We start from the raw sequence: 26,293 nt of genomic DNA on the forward strand, positions 1-26,293 counted from the left end.
CTTTCTTCTGTAAATGTATCTCTTACATGTCATCTGTGAATTTGTAAGTTTGTTTTATTTTGTGTTGTGTTGTTGTATTTGTTTGTTTTTTTACTTACCTCTGTAAGCCTTGTGTAATACTATGTGGTGCACAAGGATTTAAAATTTTAAATTATTAAAAAAAAAAAAAAAAAAGCACGATTTACAAACACATAAGAATAAAAATATTGAGATCACCGAGCTGGGTAACAGAGTGGATATATACATACGTTTGGTGTGGGCGATATCAGCGATAAAGGGAGGTGCACAACTACATGTTATAGCAGTCCTAATTACAAAATTCCAGCGTTCTACGGCTACTCGTTTTCCAGTTATGTGAGATATATACGTATGTGTAGATGTCACGAAAAAATCTCTTCTGAATAATTTTAAAATAATTTGTTTTAAGAAAAAGGGTTCTTTTCTGTCCCTAAAAAATTTCAACATTCTGGCTACTCGTTTTTGAGTTATGTGAGATACATAAATACATACGTACGTACCTACAGAAGCCACGAAGAAATCTCTTCAGAATCCATTCTAAATCATGTTTATTTTTTTTTTTGGGGGGGGGGTGTCCTTTATTCTGTCCTTACGTACGGATGTTGAGCAAAAACGTTGTTCAAATGTATTCGAGAGCGATCAAAATGAATATTTTCGTTGAAATATGATACCCACCAGTTTTCGGCATTACAGTACTTCCTCTTCTTTGTGCAAGGAAGGAAATATTGAAATATCTAATTAAGAAAGTGTCATCATAATGGATGCTGAAAGGACGGTTTTTGTAATTCGATGATGATGATGCGGAATTACGTTTTTTTCTTATCTTTTTTGTCAGTTTTATCGTAAGTATTGCATCGACAGCACGTTCGCTCATAAAAGCCTGCAAAAGGGATAATCAGTTTCCAAATGGACCACTCGCTTGTCGTTGCTTATAAGTGGTCACCGTACTCAACGACTTAAATAGCATCGACATTGGATGGTGGATTCTAGCTGCTTTGTAAAAACAGAAATGATCGTTTAGGCACCTTAAGGTTACAGTTAAAGTATTCATCGTCCGGAAAATACTTCCCACTGGAGGCTGATTTTTCAGCTCAATTAGGAGAGAGGTGATTGTAAAAGCGTGCGTTGCTATTTTTAATAGAATTGTTATTAGATTGTTTCATTTCCCCGTGCAGTGCCGCACGCGACTTATTTGAAGAGAAAGCTACGCCGAAAAAATTAAAGTACAGGAGCATGCGCATTTAATAAATAGATATCTCGTAATTGCACGCTTTAATATCCAGAGAAATCGAGAAAGATACCAGAATATCCTCGCGCATTTAAGCTTATAAAAGCGGGATCAAAACCTCTCTATTCAGTTTGTTTAGAAAACCTTTGTTGTTTACTGTAGCGAATTCGCGAAAATGGAATTAGCTTTCTATATTTTGAATTAAGTTCTGTTAAATGTTTGAGTAGTTTAAAAGGTAGCTACTGTGAGATATTGCAATATTGTACGCATATCTGCGGAAATTTAAGCAGTTTGTTGTGATAATAATAAATTTTATTCACTTTTCATCGGACTTGCGCATTCAGTTCATTACGAACCCGTACGCACGCAACAACAAGCAAGACGAAAATGACACCAACAATCCCAAACTTTCAGGTTAAGCATCTTGCTCAATTTGTGGCACGTGGATCGCTTTAGGTTTTTCTAAATACAAGTAAAGCAATCGAGGGACCGTAAAAAAGTAACAGTTCGTATTTTGGACAAAATTTATTTTTTAAAATTAAAATTAATTTAACTAACTTGGTGCTATAAAGTTAGGGAGAAAAACACATCAGGAAATACGGTATTTATGATAAATATTTGCAATTACTCTCAACTACATATTGTTACGAAATGTCCAGCTGAGGTAAGACAGCTTCCCCGCAAAGCGGGTTCAGGGTTGCCAGAAAATGGAAAGGAAAGGCAGGGTTGCCATATTCGGCGAGAAATCGCCCATTTGGCGACAAAATTAGCTATATGCCATAGACGGATGGAGAACCTTCTAGAACGAATTCCTACGGGTTTGGACCAGAATGTTCTCGAAGGCAGCCCAAAAGCTACATAAAAGCTGCACCTGGAGCAGCAGTCAGTTAATAGTCAGTGAGTGAGAGTCCAGCGAGTGAGTCAGTCACTGCCTCGTCTAGTAAGTCGATCGTGAGTCTAGTCGCGAGTTGGTGCATCGAGAGTGTGATTCCCTGAGGCTATAGAGTGTATCGTCGTGTGCATCGCGAATTATAGCGTGGAGAGTCTCCAGAGTACGTAGAGCTCCGAGAATGACCGAACCGAGTCGGGAACTGTACTCTGGTGCTTTGCCGTGTAGCTGTCTTCACCGTTATAGCGTGAAGCCTGTGTTGCTGATTGATTCAGCATATTTGTCGCAGCTTATCGACGATTGAAAACGTGATTTTGGAGCTGTCCTGAAGAATACTGGCTAATAAATTGTGTTTTTATTCTTTATCAATTGTTGTGGTCAGTCGCTCCAAATCCCCTAATCCGTGAAAAACGCAACAATCTATATATATAAAGAAGAAAGTGTGTTTGCTTGTCCTCTAATAACTCAGTCACTACTATAGCTATCATCCCCAAACTTTCTACAGTTCTTTTCTGGGTGCCGGAAAAGGTCATGTCGACTTCCCCCCCCCCAAAAAAAAACACTAAAATCAGAAGTATTAATTAAAAATTAGGAAAAACGCTCATTTTCGCTCGCATTCTTCCGAGTGGCAACAGTTTCGCAAGCTGGAGATGAAAATCTGCTTTATTTCAAAAGTTGTTGCCACTATTCGCTTCCAAATCTTAGAGTTTGTTAATAAAAAATTTAAGTTTTACGACAAAATAAAAATAGCATTGCCAAATATTAAATACATTACTCCCGATTCCAAAAATTCGTAGGAAGCCATTTCGACTATTCCCATTTTTGTACGACTTTAATCAGACGAAATATTAATTAAAAACTTTGAAAGAGCTTATTTTCGCACTCCTTTTTCCGAGTGGCAACAGTCTTGCGCGTTGGAGATAAACATGCTTTATTTCTAAAAGTGTTGCTACGGCTCGCTTTCAAATTGTAGAGTTTGTTCATCAGAAATTTGTAAGTTTTACAAAATCTATGCATATAAAGAAGAATGTATGTTTGTTTTGTTCACGTTATTGATTTCTGATCAATTATGATCCACTTTTTGTCACACTGAATCGACTAAAAGTGAATACAGGTTAAATATTGGATGGAGCTTGAGCTTTGACGACCATTTGATTGTAAAGACGAAAAGCACTCAAAACTGTGTGCCATTGTTGCCGATATAATGAGATAAAATTAGCTTATTTATCGATCGAATTTTTTTATATGGGTTCCATATCGCATCAGACTGAAAAACGTGTGACTATGAATCGTACTTTTTGCATGGTTATTAGAGAAGGATTACAATGGTATCGTTCTCGCTGTTGTTAGATACATCTTAACTGGCATCGGGTACTTCCGCTAGTATCATATATAAGAGTTTTTAAGCCTGCGATGAAAAGAATCAAACTAGAAAGCAGACGGACAAGTAAAACCAAGCTAACTGTTAAGTCGATCCACCAATAGCAAAAAAAGTTCATTAAATTAAAATGAACTAGCTACAGGGAAAATTATAAATAATAGAGATAAAACATGAACTGGGTGGAGGATTTAACTTAATTTGTATAAGAATATAATGGATTAATTGTAAAGTACCATAGTAGCCCTACAGCTTGCAGAAATTATACAGCAATTATATTTCCAAGCGTATTATTTAAACGGAATACTGGTCATGTTACATAAACCCCCCAAACTCGACAGGTGTAGCAGATAATTATTCGAAAATAATTTCAAGCGGAATGACGGTCATCAATTTTACCGAATCTCTTGAATAATTCATTTACGTTTAAAGTGAAAAGACACGCAAACAAGGCATAAAAATCTCTCCTCTCAAAGGTTCAAATGAGGCATAAATTCGACGGTTCTGCCCAAAGGCAAAAGGTTGATGAATCATGTATGCTTCTTATTTGCCGAAATTTGTAGAGACATTATCGAAGGCAGAAGGGGAAAAAAACGTCAAGTTCAATAATTTCAGACAGTTAGTTATTTATATTTAGTTACTTAGAAACGCAAGCAGTTCGTAACGCGTGATATCGACGAATGTTCTAACCAATTATTATGCTAAATAGAATGTTTTTCTGTTACTGAACAAACGCCAGATATCGATTTTCGTTCGTGGTGCTATGTACAGCAATCTTCAATCGAGGCTTAATGAAAACATTCGAAATGAAATATTACCGAGTTCGTTGATTGGAAATCGTTATTCTGGAACTCAAGTAATCATAGTAAATAATACGCCTGATCGTGGAAGATAAGCTTGACAGTAAATACAGTAATATTTACCCCCCCTCCACCACCACAATGAATTAATGAACGACCGCTAGTCGTTGATACCATGCAAGAGTTGGTTAAAAACAGCTTCACTTTCTACCATTTCTTTCTGTTTTCAAGAATCTATAGATTGGTATTCCAGATACCTTTACACTTGGTAAGCTTAAATTTAATTTTATCATTTGTGTTTACCTGTCATAGGATTAACACAGTCTGGATAAATATTAAGTTTAATTAATAAATCTAATTTATTAGCACACAATCATTCTTTTAAATTCCTACTTCACACTCTCGCTATATCTTGTTCAAATTTTCAATCGGTAATAAAATACTTTTTATTCATTCAATCAAGTTCAAATAAATTTTTTTCACAATTTTTTAATTAATTAATTTATTTATTTTAAAAAATTTTCTTTGTTGTCTCAAGTAGGAATTGACTTTAAATTTTTTTTTATTTAATTAATTATTAATTAATCTTCAGTAGATAATAAAATACTTTTTATTCAACCACCCAAGTTCAAATGAATTTTTTAAAACTTCTAGTGGATGACACTTGATGTTAATATAGTTTTTTAACATATTAAAAAAAATTGTATTTTTAAAATTTTCTTAATTGATCTAAGTAAAAATTGACTTTTTATTGAAAAATTTATTTATTTATTTAATTAATCTTCATTCGTTAATAAAATACATTTCATTCATCCACACAAGTTCAAATGCAGTTTTTTAAACTTGTAGTGGATAACACTTGATGTTAATACAGATTTTTAACATATTGATTTCTTTTAATTTTTCTTTGTTGACCTAAGTAGGAATTAAAAAGTTATTTAATTAATTATTAATTAATTAATTTCCAATCGTTAATAAAATACTTTTTTATTCATCCACTCAAGTTCAAAATACATTTTTAAACCTCCCCCATAGTGTTGCCATTGCTCGCTTTGAAATCGTTGAGTTTGTGAATTGAAAATTCATTAAAGTGTCACAAAATTTAAAAATTTAATAAAACAAATTCGAAATTTAAAAGTCGGGCTTCCAAGTGCCCATGTTCGCTCGGAGGAGTACGCTATTCAAAATTGGATGGCTCTAGGTAACGTTGTTTCTTCACAATGCGAGAAACATACATGTATTCATGCAGACTCTAGATTATTATTTTTTTTTTAAAATATAACACATGGCGCTAATATTTGGTAGCAACAGTTTGAAAAGTAAATCGACGCAAAAAGCAGCTTTGAAATTAATAGCTCTTCCGGGCTAACGCCCTTTGGGCTACAAAGTACACTTATATGCCAATGTACTTGGGGGAAGAGGTTTAAACATTTCTGAACTCTTGTAGAGGCGGTATTTTTTTAATCTAGGACAGATGAAAAATCAGCAGAGCACTCGCCGGGAATCTAACCACGGACCTTTCGAATACGCGCCGATCATGCTGACCACTACAGTAGGAAGGCATGCCAAGAAGGCGAGAGAAATACCTTATAATTTTAACCATAAAGTGAAGCTAAAAGTTTGTTTACGCAGGGATTTTCACCTAAAGTTCTGCTTAAACTTAGCATTTAGCACAAAACGGGTATGTAGCACTACGCGGCCATGCAGCGTAGCATATGTTACAAGATTTAACAGGATTAGCAATAACTTTGCGATTCAAAAATCGCTGTCTGCTTCATTTTGTAGCGCTGTCTTCAACTTCCTATACAGAGAAACATGCATCAACACCAAAACGTGATCTTACACATGGAGGTAAGAACTTCAGAGTCTTACAGAAGGGGAAAGAAGTCTGTGGGGGGAAATTCAAGACGGGATTAGAAGTATTTTTCGGTACTTGGGCCTTCGAAGAGGGAAGTAACAAGTACCCCATCCAAGATTACGACTTATCGACCTACCACACGGCACTTGTTGCAGCCTTTTGCCTGCTGCGTAGACTATTCTTGAGTCAGGAAGATTGGAGAGTCAATAGGGCTGCATAAAAAAGGCGCCCCAAAGGCGTTCCGTCTCCACTGGGATGGGAAGGGTAAGAAGCTCCCTCCTACCAAATTCTTTTACGGTTTTGAAAAGGATTTCTCCCTGTAACGCAAAGGTAACAGGGAAAGGACATTCCCAATGAAAGGTATCTTTTCAAGCTATCTTCCATTGTTGGATTTTTCGTTCTAGAGAGGAAAACTAAAAACATTCCGCAGCTTCACAAATTTCGAAATGGTGTCCTCTCTCTCTCCAGAGAGAGTCAGACAAGTGTTAAAGAAATAAACTACAAAGACAAATTCATTTATCATATACTCATGCGTCTCAAAAAGAGCAAATTTTACATTAATATGTACAATACAAGGCTTATTTTATGTGCTGCATAATTTTTGTTTATCTACTATTCCATCTGCCCACCAGGGACCGAGTGGTAAAGTCCCTAAACGCTGATAGTTCGGTCCGAGGTTCGAATCCCGCGAACGGGCCGGCTGTATGTTCGTTTTCGTGGTTTTCCACAGGTGTAACGTGTTAATACGAGGCACTTTCAATTAAAAAGTCCTCCACGAAGGCACCCCGTCCTTTCGTGTAGTGCTTTAAGGCGGAACACGTAAATAATAATGTTATTTCATCGACTCGATCAGAATATGTAAACAGAACGCGGATGTTAAAGAGGAGCAAACTTAAATTTAAAAAGGAGGTTTGGCAACATCAGCCTGCCGTAACAAAATTCGTGTCCTGCTGTCTGACTTGGCTCACCAACGATAGATAGCTAAAAGTTGCTGAACAGTGGTAGTTCGGTCCGAGGTTCGAGTCCCGGCGAACGCGCTGGCTGCATGGGCGTTTTCGTGGTTTTCGCCTTATATAATACTAGATAGATTTTTACAATTTAATGCGTATTGTTACGGATTTTGTATTTATTTAGCTATTTTTAGTAGAATTAAAATTGTTTTATATCCCCATGCAATGCATCGTGAGACTTATTTGAAGAGACAGCTACGCCGAAAAATTCAAAATGCAAGAGCATGCGCATTTAATAAATAAATATCTCGTAATTTTATGCTTTTGCTTTCCTGAAAAATAGAGAAAATACCAGAATATTCTTGTGCTTGATTAAAAATCTTATAAAAGCCGAAAGAAAACATCTCAATTCTGTTGCTTACACAGTTGTTTATTAAATTTTTGTTCTTGATTGTAGCGAATTCGCGGGATCGGATTAGCTTTCTTTGTATTTTGAATTGAGTTCTATTTAACGTTTTGGTAGTTTAAAATGTAAATACTCTAAGATATTGCGATACTGTAGGAATATCTCTCAAGAAATTTCAGCATTCTGTTTTATTTGTGTATACTGGACGGAATGAAAAATGTTGGTATGCTATATCCGTCGTTCATTATAAACCAGATTCGCTATAGTTTTTTTTTTTTTGACTATATCTGGCAATAATAATCTCTACATATACACTGCTGGCCACCGTAAATGCAACATCCTGAAGGAAGCATGCAAATAACATGAAATTTACAACATGCATTAGCGGAGGTGAGATATGCAAATGATTAGAATTTCAGCGCCGACGCACATCACGCGCGCCTATAGCGCCAGTTCAATGCACTATTTAAGGCTTGGAGTTTCCGACGATTTCAAGTTCGGAAATTGTGTTTTTCTCGTGGTTCCCCCCCCAAAAAACGATCAATTATGCCTCGTAGTAAACAGCGATCATCGTTTGATCAAGTATCCGAGTTCCACAGAAGAAGGATAGTGGCCTACCGACGGTGTGGATTATCATTCAGGGAAATCGGTAGGCGTGTTTGGAGGAAACCAAACAACTGTAATGCGGATATGTGACCGTTAGATGCAAGAGGGTACGACGGACCGACGTGTTTGATCGCATCCACCTCAGTGCACCACTTCACGCGATTGTGGAACATTGTGCGCATGGCAGTGACGGATCGCTCAGTCACATATCACGAACCATAGCACAGCACATTCAATCTGTTACGCATCATCCAGTGTCTGCGCGTACCATTCGACGCCGTTTACAGCAGAGTGGTCTGTCCGCAAGACGTCCATTGCTTCGTCTACCCTTGACGCAGAACCACAGACGTCTCCGCCGCCAATGGTGCGATGAAAGAAGGATGTGGACGACAGAATGTAATGAAATTGTCTTTACTGACGAGTCACGCTTCTGTCTACACCACGATGGTCGGATTCGAGTCTGGAGACACCGTGGAGAGAGGATGCTGAACAGCTGCGTTATGCACCGCCACACTGGTCCTGCACCGGGTATTATGGTATGCGGCGGTATTGGATATCACTCTCGCACTCCTCTAATACGCATTGCCGGTACTTTAAACAGCCAGCGCTACATCTGAGAGGTGTTGGAGCCAGTTGTCCTTCCTTACCTTCAGGGCTTGCCCGCAGCCATATTTCAACAGGATAATGGGCGACCACACGTGGCACGCACTATACAAGGATTCTTCGTCAATCGGCATATTGAATTGCTTCCTTGGCCGGCTCGCTCTCCGGATCTTTCGCCGATAGAAAACGTGGTCCATGGTTGCTGAACGATTGACCCAGATTACATCCCAAGCTGCCACACCGGATCAATTTTGGCAACGCGTGGAAGCTGCTGTACCCAAGAATGCATCCAAACTCTCTTTGAATCAATGCCGAGGCGTGTGGCAGCCGTGATCTCCAACAATGGCGGCTACTCTGGCTACTGATTCTGGAAGGAACCACACTTCACAAAAGTATAAATTTTTTCATTTGATACTTGGTCAACATGTTATCTACTAAATAAATTTTGTTGTGATATTCTCGTCTTTCTTGGTGTTGCAATTTGGGTGGCCAGCAGTGTAATAAAATAAAGAGTCTATGTCTCTTTCGTTCGTGGTGGGCGTTAAACTAATATACCCAGGACTACGAAATTTGGTATATAGATGCTCTTAGAGAAGAGCCAGTGCACCTGGAAGCACTTTTTTCAAAATTCAAATCAGTTTTTTTTTTTTTTTTTCCTATTTTATCTTTTTGGATGAAATTGCATCATTTTGAATAGTTTCATTCTTTTAGAAATGTGCTTTTGGCAGCAGTTTTTCATTAGTGCTTTGTGTACTGGACTACTGACTGTTGGAAATATGTTATAAAATATTGCTTATTTCACGCTGTTTATTTCACTCTTTTCATTTTTGGACACGCAGATCGCAAACTTCTTATTCTGACACGCAAGTGTCTCGCGAGGCACAACACAATACAAATTCAATTCAAAATACACAATACAAAGAATTTCTTTCCCCCCCTCTCTCTTGATTAACTAATGGCAAACAGGTTTGTATATTTTGAATTATGTCATCCACAAAGCACAATTTTGATCGGTTATTGATTTCTGATGATAGTTTCTTTCTTTTAGAGATGTGGTTTTGGTAACAGTTTTTAATTCGTTGCTTTGGATTTTGGACTTCTGACTTTTCTCTTGAAAATATGAGATTTATTGCTTCTTGTTAAATTTTTTTATATTTTTTTTAATGATATATAATTTTAATTATATAAAAATCTTTGCATGATTCTTTTTTTAGGAAACAAAGTTCTTAACTTCATTTATACCATTTAAATTAAGATTTTGCAACGGGAAGATGGTTAATTTATTTATGAAGATTATTAATATTTGTATTAAGGGATATTGCTTATTTCACTGTAATTTTGTAATATGTAATAAATTTGTTTTTATTTATTTATTTATTTTTATGAAGTTGTTCTGCAGAGTCAAATTCTGCGCAGTTTTTAAATTTAACGTTTGGCATTTAAAAGCCAAACTAAGGATGACCACGCAACTGCTAGTAACCAAATAACAAAAGCACATCGCATCCAATCGATAATAGTTATAATAGAAACAACAACTTATTCCTGTAAAAATAACAAAAATTTAAAAAGGAACATAACACTAAAAAAGTAACGAGTTGTATCATTTAAGTAAACAAGAATTTAAAAAAAAAAAAGGAGATGAAAAGAGTCCGAAAGGGCTAAAGAAGGGTAAAATAGATAAAAGGGAAAAAAAAAAAAAAAAGAACTGGTTCAAACCAAGGACGCTGCTACGCACGAACGAATTTCAAGTTTGGCGGAACGTCCGAATGTCTGATTATGGACACACCGTTCCGCCCCGACCACTTTCGCCTGAAATTAGATCTCGTTTTATTTGTTAAGAAATGTGATTGGATTCGTCTAGTTTGGAAGGCACTCATCTAACTGCCATGTTTCGAAATTGGAAATTTTTCACTTCTTTTATGACCAGAAATGAGAATTTTTTTATTCCCTTTCCCCCCCCCCCAGGTACCCATCTTATCAGAGAGTCTTTGAACATTTCATCAAAACTTTCGGCTATGGATCAATCACGGTAACGATGCAACGGACAATACATATAGTGATCACCCACTAATTAGCCCAAAGGGCGTTGTCCCAGAAGGGCTATTAATTTCGTTTTGCATTTTGCATCGAGAACTTAAAAAGCCTGAATCACTTTTCAAATTGTTGCCAGTAAACATTATCGCTCTGTATTAAATTTAAAGAAATTAAATAATGAAAAATCTACACAAATGTATGCAGTACCTAGAGCCATCCAATTTTGAATGACGTAATCTTCCACCGAATATGGGCATCTGGAAGCCCTACTTTGGAATTTGTTTTATTATCGACTAGCAGCTACGCGGCCTGCGTTCATCTGGCTTTTAAATGTATCAGAAAAATGCCTAAAGGGAATACCAAACATTAAATTTTAAAACTGCACAAAATTTGACTCTGCAGAACAACTAACTAACTAAAAAAAACTAACTACGACAAAAAAAGAAATATCAATAAAAATGTATTATATGTAAAAAAATTACAATGAAATAAGCAATATCCCTTAACACAAATATTAATTATCCTAATAAATAAACTAACCAACTTCCCGTTGCAAAATATTAAGAATTCAAATGGTGTAAAGGAAGTAAAGAACTTTGCTTCTTAAAAAAAGTCCGGCAAAGCTTTTTATATAGTTAAAATTATACATAATTAAAACATGATATAACAAAATTACAATGAAATGAGCAATCTCATATTTTCAAGAGAAAACAGTCAGCAGTCCAATATCCAAAGCAAGGAATGAAAAACTGTTGACAAAACGACATTTCCGAAAGAATGAAACTATCATCAGAAAGCAATAACTCATCAAAATTGTGCTTTGTGGCTGACATAATTCAAAATATACAAACCTCTTTGCCATTAGTTAATAAAGAGAGAGAGAAAAAAAAGGAAATTCTTTCTGTTGTGCCTCGCGAGACACATGCGCGTCAGAATAAGAAGATTGCGATGTGCGTGTTGCGTGTATTATTAATAGTATTTTATCTCATATTTTCAATAGTCAGTAGTCCAGTATCGAAAGCACTAAATTAAAAACTGATGCCAAAAACCGCATTTCTAAAAGAATGAAACTATTCAAAATGATGCAATTTCATGAAAAAAGATAAAATATAAAAAAAACCTGATTCGAATTTTGAAAAAAAAAAAAAAAAAAAAAAAAAAAAAAATAGCTTGGAGATGCACTAGCTCTTGTCTAAATGCACCTATGTACCAAATTTCATAGCCTTGGATCTATTTAGCTTACGCACAGCACGAACAAAAGACACACACAGACAGATAGACTCTTCATATTTCATATTTTGTAAAGCATTTATGAGTTTTGATGAAAAAACTCAACGATTTCAAAGCGAGGAATGTCAACACTGTACGGAAAAAAAAAAAAAAAAAAGCTCTAGCTTGCGAGACTGTGTATCGGAAATTTTAAAGATATGCTCTTTTTCAATTATTTTGCGATATTGTTATTGAATTGAATATTATGGTTTAAGTGCGAAGAAGAACATGATATTTTATAAATAAGGTAACACACGAAACGTTGAAAAAACGCCGCTTTGGGCGTAGTATAAAATCTGAAGGCTTTCAGATTTTTTTTTTAAATTATTACTATTTTTTCTTTTATTTATGTATGCAGCAGAGCAGTGGTTCAAAAATATGTGACGCCAGACGCTTTGAAAAACTTTCTCTTATTATATAATTATACATATTTACATGCAATTTGATATTAATTTATAATTATCAATTAATTTCTAAAACCTATGTCCCCACTTGTCAAAATCGTCCTTGGGGGCAGCGAATTTTTTTAATACGGTTCAAAAGCTTTAAGATATAGGGGAAAAAAACTTTTTTACATACTACACGTTTTAAGTATTACAGAACGATCTAGGCATATAATAGAAGTAGCTTTATAAGGTATTCCTCCCGCGTTCTTAGCATGCGTTCGTGGTGTAGTGGTCAACACACTCGGCGCGTATTCGAGAGGTCCGTGGTTCGAGTCCCAGGGAGGGCAATGTTCATTTTTCGCATGTCCTGCTTCCAAGTAACCTAATGCTCTACAGCTTAATTATAGAAAGATCGATTGAGCGTATAGAAGTTTTAAGTATTATATTACGATCTGGCAGTGGAGAAATACCTTAAATGCTTTCGTAAATCAGACCGTGACTTTGAGACCAATGCGTACTGCAGAACGTGAATTCTGACAAACGTGTTGCCAATACTCGTAACATGAGATCTTTATCTTCCAGATTATGGTACAGATAACTATGCTATAAAAAATTCACACATGATAATTCCAAAATCAAGGCAATTTTATATTTATAGAACACTTTGCCAGTATTCAGATGGGGTAGAGCACGAGAAAACGACCATGAAGTCAGTCAGCTCATTCATTTACGATCGAACCTGAGTTGTTTACGGGGTTTACAAAAAGCGGACAGTTGTCCCCTTGCACATGCCATTTCGTCTTTTCCCATTTCCTCCCTAGCTTAAAGTAATGCCATTTCGTCTTTTTCCCCCCTAGCTCGAAATAATGCCATTTCGTCTTTTCCCATTTCCTCCGCAGCTTAAAACAGCACTGTTTCATCTTTTCCCATTTCCTCCCTAGCTCGAAATAGTGTCGTCTTTCCCCATTTCCTTCCCAGCTCAAAATAGAGTGCCGTTTCGTCGTTTCCCAGTTCGAAATAGCGCCATTTCGTCTTTTCTCATTTCCTCCATGGTTCAAAATGGAGCCATTTCGTCTTTTTCCATTTCCTCCCTAACTTGAAACAGTGCCGTTTCATCCGCTGTCATTTCCCACTAATTCTCTCTTTCCTTGTTCGAAAAATCATTTTATGCAAACTAAATTTAGAATAAAAAAAATTAATATCTGTGATTGATAGCGTTTAAGCTATCATTTTAATTTAAGTATGAAATTATAAATTCTCAACAGATATTTTCCACAATTCAGCACTTACCAGCTTCACTGTTGTTGTCTGTGCTTTGTTGCGATGACGGTTGTTGGGATGACGGACAAGGGGTACCCGTAGATCCGCAAGGAGATCGAACGTCATCACCTACTGAACCGTAATTTAAAGACTGAGAGGGTGGTCTCTGAAATAAAAAAACAAAGCTTTCTAACAATCTGTTTATCGCAGAAACAATTAAAATTCAAGAAAATTCGTTTGCAACAATTTCAATACACGATATCAGTAATAACAGTTACGTATGTTTCAGAGCAATTAATTTTCGTTGAATCATTTATAAGGTGTTTCTCCCGCCTTCTTAGCATGCCTCCGTAGTGTAGTGGTCTGCACGCTGGGCGCGTATTCGAGGTCCATGGTTCGATTCCCAGCGAGGGCGTTGCTCATTTTTCATCTCTCCTGCTTCCAAAAAATACCTAATGTCTCTACAGTGGCGCCCGAACTAAAAGGGTGAGTGAGTGAGCGCCACCAAGGAAGACCACTGACCTGGCCTTAGCCTCACAGTGTGTTATCTTCCTGGCAGAAACCATCTACTCTCTGCTCCATCCTGCTCCGGGAACGCAGCCGAATAGACGGCTAAGAGCCTCATATAGTCTACATATAAGCTTGGATGTTGTTGTACGGGGAAAGAGTATCCTGTTAGGAACTACTTAAAATTAAGCAAAGAAGCAATCAAAAGACTGTTAAGAATCGCTGTTAGAATAGACAGAAACTTGTGTTAGATAAGTGGTGGATGACGATTCTCCACATCCGGGATTTAGCGACTGGGTCCCCTAGAAACCCCAGTCGCCCTTTAAAAGGGGGAGTATATAGGGTATGTCTCCCGCCTTCTCAGTGTGCCTTAGTGGTGTGGTGGTCTGCACGCTGGGCGCGTATTCCAGAGGTCCATGGTTCGATTCCCGGTGAAGGCGTATCTCATTTTTCATGTTTCTTGGCTGCTTCCAAAAACACCTAATGTCTCTACACATTTATTAATTCATTTCTTTGTTTAAATTTTGCCACATGCGAAAAGGTTTTTCAGCCTCCGCTTATTTTGCAAGGTCCTTGCTGTCGCATTAATTGTTTCAACTAATATTTTTTCCTCAGAGGTAGATTATTCAATGCTATATATCTAGTTTAAATACAAGCAAGATAAAAGATACGTAAGGCAAAACTGTAATTTGCAATAGTCCCCTAAATATCCATTTTAATTCGGCTATTTTCATTTTCTGTCTTAAAAATTATAACTGCTTAAAATAAACTGCAGTGAATCGCGTCATTTCCGAATTAATACATGTCATATGATTTTTATATAATGCTAACGGCCAACGCGCTTCAGCCAATAATAATTTTTGAAGCTTATATACACTGCCATCCAAAAGTTAAAGAACAGCATGTTTTTCAAAGCTCGCCATTGCAAAAATATCAGTAACAATTTACAGTGTATGTATATGTATGACACTAACGAAGTTTGAGAAAATAACTGCAAAAACCACAGCTATCCATTTTTACTTTATAGAAACGAATACTTAAATAGGAGTTGGAGAAAAAGTGCAAAAATTGTTATTTTCCCCACGATCTTCAGTTCTTATTACAGTTTCGTGGACAACATCCAGAGTCTATCAATGTCCAGGAGAAGTCGTTTGCCCGATTCGTTGAGGTGGCGGGCGATCGGATGGATGGAAATGGGGATGTCACAAGCTGATGCTGCTAGACGTCTCAATGTCTCTGGTTGTGCTGTTCACCGACTATGGAATCAGTTTGAATCCGACGATTCTGTGTCTAGAAGACATGTTCCAAGCAGACTTAGAGTAATATCTGCCGGATACAATCATTTACCTCTTTCAGCCCGAAGGAGGAGCAACATTACTGTGACTAATTTCATGGCACATTATATTTAGTGGCAACGACAAGAACAAGAATGTCAGCCAATACAGTGCGCAGACGCCTGCACAATACAGGTCTGCAAGACAACCAACTGTTTGCGTCCCTCTGGCCCGAGGACACAGAGGTGCCCGTTTATGTTGGGCAAGAGAACTTCTGCACCAGCCAACAATGAGCGCCTGTTTTTTTCACAGACGAGTCCAAGTTCACACTGGAGAATGATTCAGGTCGTCAGCTGATCTAGAGAGAACAACTCACCAGATACAGCCAATCCCACATTGTGGAAAGACAGAGCTACAGAGATGGTGGAATAATGGTTTCGGTTGGGTTCTCCGGTGGTCACACACTAACCTGCATGTATTCCATGGAGGAAGTTTGACCGTTATGAGATATCCAAACGAGATCCGTGATCAATATGTCCGTCCATATGTCGCTGTTATTGGTCCTCGATTTTTTTCTGATGGACGACAATGTGCGACTGGACCGAATTTGGATTGCTGAAGAACATCTTGAGGGTCACAGTATGGAGTGGATGAAATGGCCAGTTCAATCCCCAGACCAGAAACCGATACAGCGTTTATGGGACTGCCTTGGAAGGCAGGTTGCTGCTTTAAGTCGTCCTCCAAGGTTCTCGTTAGATGAGCTCAAACAAGGAGTACTCCGTGTCTGGTCGTTGCTTCTTATTTCACTGACCGACAGCTTAATTGACAACATGGGAAGTCGCTGCGGCCAATGTACTGCTGCTATTGATGGACATATTCCTTATCAGAACCCATTTTTGTAATGTTACTACTACATTCTTCTTCAAAAAACTGTTCCTCCAAGACTGAATTTCTCTGCCAAGAGTGCAATTTTTTGTTGTAATTCATGTTTGTGTTGAACTTTAAAAACATTCTATGTCGCATTCATTAAAGAACAGTTTACTGAACATGTTCTGTAAATTTCTTATTTCTATGTTGCATCATTCTCAAATTAAACACGAAAAAACATGCTTTTCCATAATATTTAGGAGGATAGTGTATTATCCAGTCTTAATAAAGCAAACTGAAATTAACTCATTTTGGGAAACGTAACTTTTCCAATCTGGGCTCAACTTTGTTCTTATCCCCCCTATTTGCTTCTCTTGCCATGCTCTGCGAACATCTTGCTTAATAGCTGTACCACCACCAAAGCTAATTATTACAGTACAAAGTCTGTAATCCGGACTTGTCGGGACTTCGGCGATTCCGGGGTAAGGGTTTTTCCGGATTATAGATCATCAATTTAAGTCTGGTAAGATGGCATGCAGAAATTATACAATTAAAAATATGAAACCGTAATTTATGAAATAAAGAGCAATTATGATTTAAAGGGTATCACATTTTACAAACAAACAAACAAAAACAAAAACAAAACAAAAAAAAACTTAGTATTTATTTGTTTACTTTATTAAACATTTCTCTCAACGCACGCATGCGTAAAGTTTGTGGCTTTGAAGTCCGGATTATAGATCATTCCGGATAATGGACGTCCGGATTACGGACTTTGTACTGTATTTAGTTCCTTAGAATGTTCCCCTTGTTATATCTGAAGCAGCTTAATTTTGTTACAGTTTTCTGTGTGTTTTATTCGCCATTTTGTGACACCTGTTTTTACTACTTTGCATGAAGTAAAAGAAGTATTGCAATCGCGAAAATTTTCGGGGATCATATTTCACCAAAAATATCCATTTTGGCCGGTTTTGAAACCATTTAAATGATATTTTTGCACATCTATACGTACTACCAGTATAAAGGACTCTTTTTTCTAAAACGGATGGTTAAAAAGATTTAAAATGGATTCAGAGGGGTTTTTTATGACGTCTATACGTACGTATGTATGTCGCATAACTCAGAAACGAATAGCCGCAGAACGTTGAAATTTCATATGGGACTGCTATTACACGCAGTTTTGCACCTCCCCCTTTTCGTTGCAATCGGCCACACCAAACATATATATGTGTCTGTGTGTATTTGTATTTTCATATCTGTTACCCGGCTCGGAGAGGTAAGATTTTTATAAGTGGGAAAATTGTGAGTTTTTTGCTTTCAAAGTGGTTGAATTATGTTGTTATGCTCCGGTTAAGGTTTTAATACTTTTAGTTAATCTGCACGCAATAGTTACAGATATATCAACATTTTAAAAGTTTAAGTGTTTGCTAAGCCTAAGGAAGCCGCCATTTGTTTACATTTGAAACTCTTAGTAGAATAGTGAATTAAGTCAGTTGGTGCGCCAACGGCAGTGTCTTTTTACCCAGTAGAGATAAATTAATTACTAAAGGTAATTTTGTGCACCAAAAATTTGGTCTCCCTGCCCATTGGCAAAATGGCTTGTTTTTGTGCACAAACTTAAAATTTTATGGTATTTTTTTAGTGGTTTTAACTGTGTTTTGTATTTCCCATTTTTCTGTATTTTGCAATTTTTAACGAAGGTGTTTTGAGTTTTTAGGTACTTTTGCTTTGCCGCGAAGTGAGAATTGAATTAATTGAATGAGAAATATATCTAATGAAATTCGCGGAAATAAGTTTAAATAAAATGCAGCAACAATGGGTATAATTTAATATACTGTACAAGGAAATCATGCTGTGCCCACACCAATTTTTCTTTTTAACTCTATTACAGCTTGATTATAAGCTTTTATTGAATTGTTTCACTGAATGAAAGACAAATATCATCAAGCACTTTCATATACAATACATTCGTTTAGCACTCTTTTACCTAAGTCTCATACGTAAACAAAGAAATAAAAAGAGACAAAAATAAAATCCGAAAAAGAGAGATGCAGCGATAGTAACTTCTACTTAAGCCCGAACGTGTGGGGGGTCTAATAGAACCTTTTATTTACTAAATAGAAACGCAGTTAACGCGCTCATGAATTTCTACCATCTTCGCTGAGCGGGGAAACTCTCTTTTCAATCGCCGGAGTCAAACAAAAGGTTTCCAGAAATGCGCCACTTCTCATATCACACAACACACAATTTTCCAAACCACTGGTAATAATAATCACTTACCCCAAGTCTGTCCATATTTCCCACAGGCAAATCTTCGTAGTGACCCTGCAAAAGAAAAAGAAGATTTAATAGCCACTACTACTAGCAGTGGGGCACCAACAATAAACAAAATGGCACAACTACAACAAGGCAATATAATCATCCGCGTCGTACAGGAATTTTGCTCTCGTATATGATTTTGAGAGTCTTTTTGCTTCCTTCTTTCTAAAGGCATAAAAAGGGGTCTGTTTAGAATAGAGGTACAATGCTTTTTCGAACTGGTGAGGGAGAAGAATTGTCATTCGAACAGACGGATGTTTATTCAGGTATTCAAAATAATTCTAGAAGGAAAATTCAGTTTCATTTCGTTCCAAAACAGCTTTACAGTTTGTTCCCAGTTGAGCTCGATCGAAAAACATCTCATCTCATTTGGGCCACAGTCTATCTCTACATATGATCAAAGAAAATGTCTGTCTGTGTGTGTCTTTCGTTCGTATTTGCGCGTAAACTAATAGACCCAGGACTACGAAATTTGGTACCTAGGTGCATCTAGACAAGACCCAGTGCACCTCGAAGCGATTTTTTCAAAATTCGAATCACATTTTTAAAATTGTTATCTTTTTTGATGAAATTGCATCATTTTGAATATTTTCTTTCTTTTAGAAATGTGGTTTTCGGCAACAGTTTTTCATTTAGTGCTTTGGATACTGGACTGCTGAAAATATGAAATAAAATATTATTAACTATACATGCAACACGCACATCGCAATCTTCTTATTCTGACGTGCATGTGTCTCGCGAGGCAGAACAGAAAGAATTTCCTTTTTTCTCTCTCTCTCTTTATTAACTAATGGCAAAGAGGTTTGTATATTTTGAATTATGTCACCCACAAAACACAATTTTGTTTGGTTACTGATTTCTGATGATAGTTTCATTCTTTTAGAAATGTCGTTTTGTCAACAGTTCTTCATTCATTGCTTTGGATACTGGACTGCCGACTGTTTTCTCTTGAAAATATAAGATTCATTGCTTATTTCATTGAAATTATTTTTATATTATGTTTTAATTATATAAAAAGTTTTGCATGATTTTTTTCAGGAAACAAAGTTTTTAACTTCCTTTATACCATTTAAATTCTGAAGATTTTGCAACGAGAAGTTGGTTTTTATTTATTAAGATAATTAATATTTGCGTTAAGGGATATTGCATATTTCATTGTAATTTTCTTTATATATAATGTTACGTTTTTTATCCCACTTTTGACACCAGTTGTTACGTTTTTCTTTTCTTCAAGTTCGTACGGGGTTCGTATGGATTTGGAACGAATAACGACGACACTACTTGATGAAGTATCGAAACGCACTTTATTGGCCAGTATTGTCAGGACATCTCCAAAACACGTTTACAGTCGTCGATGAACTACTATAAACACACTGACACGATCAGCGACCCAGCCTTCATACTGTCAGGCAATAACGGTGGAGACAGCTTCACTGCAAAGCACCCGAGTACACCTCCCAACTCTGCTTGGTCGTTCTCGGAACTCCACGTACTCTCGAGACTCTCCACGCGATGCACTCGACGATACTCGACGAGAATAGCTCTCGACTCAGGACAGTCTAAGACAAAACTCGACGATGCACTAAAAGACTCTCTCGATGCACTCGACGACCACCTCGGCGCTAGACTTCGAGACACTCGCTGAATGACTCCCTATCAGCTCGCTAGACGAGGCACACACACTCACTGACTGCGGACCAGCAGGATTTATATAGCTTTCGGCTAGTGTTTGAGAACATTCTGGGCTAAACCGGCAAGAATTCGTTCTAGAAGGTTCTCCATCCGTCCATAGTATATCGCCGATTTCGTCGCCAAATGGGCGATTTCTCGCCAAATATGGCAAACCTGCTTTCCCTTGCCATTTTACGGCAACCCTAAAACTGCTTTGCTGGGAAGCTATCTCATCGCGCCTGTACATTTCGTAACAATAATACATTTGTACTAAAATTTGGTTTTTTTTTTTTTTTTTTTGTTGTTGTTGTTGTTGTTGTTGTTGTTTGTTTTTTTGATAAAATCGTTGCTCTGCGGGGTAAAATTCTGTGCAGTTTTTAAACTTAATGTTGGGTGTTCCCTTTAGGCATTTTTCTGGTACATTTAAAAGTCGGGCGAAGGCTGGCCGCGTAGCGTCTAGTACCTTTATATAAAATAAGAGAACGTAAAGTCTTTGTTTTTAACTGTATAACACTTTTTTTAACCGAGATTTATCTTGTTTGGGATGGGATATGATTAAATACGAAAAAATATTGCATAAATATTTTAATTTTAATTTTATTAGTTCAAAGGGGCAATTTGCCCAGAAAGACTTTTAATTTCGTTTTGGTATTTTGCGTTGATGCACTATAAACGTTTTGATTCATTTTTTAAATTGTTGCCACCCAGTACTAGAAACCTGTATTATATTTAAAGAAATTAAATAATGAAGAATCTGCATGAATGTATGCATGTTTCTCGCACTATGCTAAAACAACGATACCTACAGCCATCCAATTTTGAATAACGTACGTTTCCACATCAATATGGACATTTAGAAGCCGAAATATGGAATCTGTTTAATTACCTATTTCATATTTTGTAAAACTTTAACAAAAAAAAAAAAAAAAAAAAAAATCTATCTGCAGCGCACGAGACTGTGTATCGGAAATTCTAAGGATACGCTCATTTTGAAATTATTTCCGATATTGCCGTTAAATTGAATTTTGTGGTTTAAGTGCGAAGAACATGATATTTCATAAAGCAAAGTATAAAACGCCGGCATTCTATAGAATATAAAATATGCCAATAAACTGCGCGAATCATCTCCCCCCTTGTCGAAGGTAGGAATAAAAACTAGCACAGTAGTTCCGAAAGAAGTGGAAAATTGTTTTTCGGAATTCATTTTCACTTTTTGGGCTTGTTCAAAAATTCCAGATTGATTTTAGAATTTATTTTACCTTACTCAGCCATTTTCAGTTTTGAAAGAAAGGGTGCACAAAATATCCATTTCATCATCTTTATGGCCTCACAAGACATGAATTTTTTAATGAACTTTTTTGCATGTGAGTGTGTCACTCGTTTCCTTTAAACAAACACAAAAAGTATCAGAAACAGAATGTGAGAAATACTGAATGAATTGAAACACACATTATATTTGAAACGAATCAGAGATGTATATCATACCTTGCTAGTTGCTCATTTAGCATTCTATAGAATACCTAGAAAGTGTGGGAAATATGCATTATTTCATACATAGCCAGTTAGTTTCACGCATTCTATACAATGCCTAGGCATTCTATAGAATGCAGGATTTTAAACTTTGTCAGTAACATATCCAAAAGGAAAACTTAATAAAATATTTCCCCCGCCTTCTTAGCATGATTTCGTAGTGTAATGGTCAGCACACTCGACGCGAATTCGAGAGGTCCGTGGTTCGAGTCCCGGCGAGGTCATTGCTCATTTGCCATCTCTCCAGCTGCCAAAATAAATAATGTCTCTACAGTGGCGCCCGAAGTAAAAAGTGGTGAATGATGATTCTTCACCAAAAGGATTTGGCGAGTGCGTAACCTAAACCCCAGTCGAGAAGGGGGAATATATAGGGTATTTCTCCCGTCTTCTTAGCATGCCTTCGTGGTGTAGTGGTCAGCACGCTCGACGCGAAATCGAGAGGTCCGCGTTTAGAGTCCCGGCGAGGACATCGCTTATTTTTCATATCTCCTGCTTCGAAATAACTTACGTAATACTAAAAAAACTTTAAAAAAACTTGAATGCCTTCAGTTATATTACTCCCAAAGGTACATTTTTTAAACGTTTTGTGTGTTACCTTAATTTATTAAATATCATGTCCTTCGCACCTAAACTATAAAATTCATTTCAAGAGCAATATTGCAAAATAATATTAAAATAAGCGTATCTTTAGAATTTCCGATACACAGTCTCGCGCGCTGGAGATAAAAATGTTTTGTTTAGAACAAAGGGGCTTTGTTTCTGAACGATTATTGTTTTCGATTTGCGATTTTGCGGTTAATCACTATAAATATGGGTTTCACTTTTCGAATTGCTGCCACCCAATGTTAGAGTCCTGCATTATATTTGAAAAAAATTAATAATGAAAAATCTGCATAAATGTATATGTATTTCTGGTACTGTGATAAAACAACGGTACTTAGAGCCATCGAATTTTGAATGACGTAATCCTCCTACGAATATCGGTATGTGGAAGACCAAATTTGAAATTTAGAATTTGGTTTATTATCGGTTTCATATTTTGTAAAACTTTAACGAATTTTTGAATAACAAACTCAACGATTTGAAAACGAGCGATGGCAACACTCTACGGCTGGGGAGGGGAAGGAAAAAAAAAAAAAAAAAACCCTTATCTCCAGCGGGCGCGGAACTGTGTATCAGTAATTATAAAGATAGGCTCATTTTAAAATTATTTTGGGACATTGCTACCGAACTGAATTTTATGGTTTAAGTGCAAAGAACATGATATTTATTAAATAAAGGTAACACACAAAACGTTAAAAAAAAAGCCCCTTTGGACGTAATTTAAAATCAGAAAATTTTCATTTTTTGGGAGGACTTGTATTTTATTTCCCCCCTCCTTGTACAGTGTTGTCATTGCTCGCTTTGAAATCGTTGAGTTTCTTAATCAAAACTTCGTTAAGTGTTACGAAATATGAAATGGATAATAAAACAAGTTTCAAATTCGAAATTATAGGGCTTCCAGGTGGTGGAAGATTACGTTATTGTATGGCTCTAGGTGCCGTTGTTTTACCACGGTGCGAGAAACATACATACATTTATGCAGATTCTTCATTATTTAATTTCTTTAAATATTACACAGGGCTCTAATATTCGGTGGCAATAATTTAAAAAGTGATTCGCCGTTTATACCGAATCAACGCAAAATGCGAAAACGGCACTCATAGCCCTTCTGGGTAAGCGCTGGATTGGATTCATACGGACCTGATTTTCATCTTTCCATAAGTTGTCCACAACTCATCAACAAAACAAGTTACGCATTTGTGAGACAGACATAAACAACAGAGTTGACTGCAGCATAACATTTACGTCATCTCGTTTTACTTTCCACCGGCCGAGCCGATTATTTGGGCCGTACGCTTACTGCCTGATATGTCTTCGGCCGCGGCTAACAAGTTTTTCTCAAACACACAAACAATTCATTTTTTCCTCCTTCTTTTCAGGGGTTGTTGTTGGCAACGCTGAAAAGTGGGCGTCTGGGAACCCCCATGGCTGCACCAAAGGGAGATGATTACGAAGACGTAATGACTGTGATTGGGACAGACGAGCGAGCAACTAGTTTTAAATGAGAAGGTGCAATGGCCTTTTTCTTTCAGTTTTAAATGATAGTCATTTAATTCTTCTTCCTTTTTCACCTTTCCTCGCCATTTTGATTTATATCAGGGTAAAAATATTGCCCAGGAGTTTTAAGTGACACTTCCCCTCCCCCCGCTCTTCGTCAGCGTATTTACCTTTTAAAATTCTATATTTACTACGAATTATGGATTTATAAAAGATTTAGCGGAGTTTGTGTTTTTAAGAAAGCTAAATACCTATAAACGGCTGACCGGTAAAAGCCGGTGACCACTGGTAGTTCGCACTGGGTTTTGAGTCCTCGCGAACGGACTGGCTCTAGGGAAGATTTCGTGGTTTTCAACAGGGGATACGAGTCAGTTTCCCTAAAAAGTCCGCCACAAAGCGTCCCTTCCTTTGTGTGTAGTACCTAATTCCCACCCACGGCTGTCGACGCAAGTAAAGGGTGGCCCAGAAGTCACTTTACATTTTGAAAATTAAATAACTTTTTCTTAAATGACTGTATTTAATTAATTCTTTTTTATTTTTTGCTTATTCACATGTCCATTCAAATGGAAATGAGCTTCATCTCCCATGATCAACTTGTGAATAAACTCATTGTCATTTCTTGCAGTTCTCTGAAACCTGACAGCATAATTTACTCGTTTCTGAAAGTCTGCTGGTTTTAAAGATTGCACTAATTGAACCTTGAAAACGCGTCACTAAGTTCCTTATTGAAGGCCTACTAGGGAGATGTCGAACATTAAAATGGCGCATATAACGATCTTTGCGTTGCAACAATTGACCGTCCATTTTCAAAGTAAAATTCAATTATCTTCACTTGTTGTTCTGTTTGTAAATTTATCCATGCCCAAAATTTCCAGGGATTATATTTTTTAATTCTGAAAAGAGAAAAAGAAATATATTAATAGGAAAAAAGTTATTTAATTTTCAAAATGTAAAGTGACTTCTGGGCCACCCTATAAAATGCGTGAAGCTAATGGTTAGAGTCTGCACTTAGGCAATGCCGACCAGTTAATTAGTTAGTTAAAATCTGGGCGCAGCTCGAGCCCGCCCTCTCCCCTCAGCACGAGATTCGTTCGACCGCGGGGGGGGGGGGTATGAAATCAGTCTTCACAAGACTAGAACCATTGTTCATTCGGTGGATGGTTCAGGCTCGGCGGAGATCGTACTGCCCCCTCCAACGGGTACAGTGGTTATCGTAGCTGACTGCCGTGCCGAAAGGCCGTGATTCGAATTCCAGAGAAGGCATGGATGTTTGTAAATGTTAGTATCCGTGCGGCATGGGGGCGTTCTAAATATGCGGCCAGCCGAAATTCCTCTCGAGAGGTTGGTAGTAGGGAAAATGATGAGGTGGGAGACCCTCGGATCCGTCTCTCCGTCTTATTAATTAATAATCATTGATTAATTATTTGTTAACAAATTAATTTGTTAATTAAATTTGATTAACAAATTATTAATTTTTTGTTAAGAACTATTTCAAAGCGAACAATAACACTGTATGTGGGAAAAATTATCTCCAGCGCACGAGACTGCATATCGGAAATTCTAAAGATATGCTCTTTTAAATATTTTGTGACTGTTGAATTCAATTTTACGGTTTAAGTGCAAAGAAAATTAAATTTAATAAACAAAAGGTAACACACAAAACGTTAAAATAACGCCCCTTTGGGCGTAATGTAAAATATGAAAGCTTCCAGATTGTTTTTCTTTTTATTTATTTCTGAAATAAAATTTAATTACCTGTCTATCATCGCGTCTGGTAATTTTTTTCACATTTCTGACAATATTTAAGATTTAAATACAGATTTCATAAAACTGATTAGAAAATTTTAAATTGGAATAGGGATTTTGTTCAGAAATGCGACGAATCGCGATCTTCGCGTACTATTGGTGAATGTATAGAGAGATACCATTTCATCTTGAAAAGTCGGGAACTTTTTGTGAAAACAACAACAATTTTCTTGTTTCATCGTTTAACTTTTATTAATTTATCATTTTAATTACCAATTGCAGTTCATTCAATTATAAATTCCCATTTTTTACTTCCGCAATAGCACACACTTTCTAAATTATACTTCACATTCCGTAGAAAATAATTTTTCATTTATGTACTCTCTCTCTCTATGTGTATGCGTGTGTATATAATATAAAATTAAGGTATATTTTTTTTATTTATATTTACAGATTTTATTGGTTTTGGGATATGAACTTATGCAATCCTCTGTGGCTCAGAAACGGTTTAATTCTTTTTACATTAACTCCTATGGGGAAAATTGTTTCGATTTACGAACTTTTCGGACGACAAGTGGCCTTGGAGGATGAATT

General features: G+C 36.7%; 1 protein-coding gene across 5 annotated transcripts in view; it reads right to left on the bottom strand.

The window, feature by feature from the left end:
- Window positions 1–26,293, bottom strand: part of LOC118184781 (homeobox protein Meis1-like) — a 279,835-nt gene that overhangs the window by 122,724 nt on the left and 130,818 nt on the right. For all 5 annotated transcript variants that reach the window (XM_085825964.1, XM_085825963.1, XM_085825961.1 and 2 more), the window contains 2 exons: window positions 18,614–18,658; window positions 13,716–13,851 (listed from right to left, as the gene is read on the bottom strand). In XM_085825964.1, the coding sequence (XP_085682090.1) occupies window positions 13,716–13,851; window positions 18,614–18,658 (181 nt within the window). The remainder of the gene's footprint in view (window positions 1–13,715; window positions 13,852–18,613; window positions 18,659–26,293) is intronic.

This window comes from Stegodyphus dumicola, chromosome 10 (assembly GCF_044657685.1).
Source record: "Stegodyphus dumicola isolate Sdum_Otavi_A_Nest chromosome 10, ASM4465768v1".
Lineage (NCBI taxonomy): Eukaryota > Metazoa > Arthropoda > Arachnida > Araneae > Eresidae > Stegodyphus > Stegodyphus dumicola.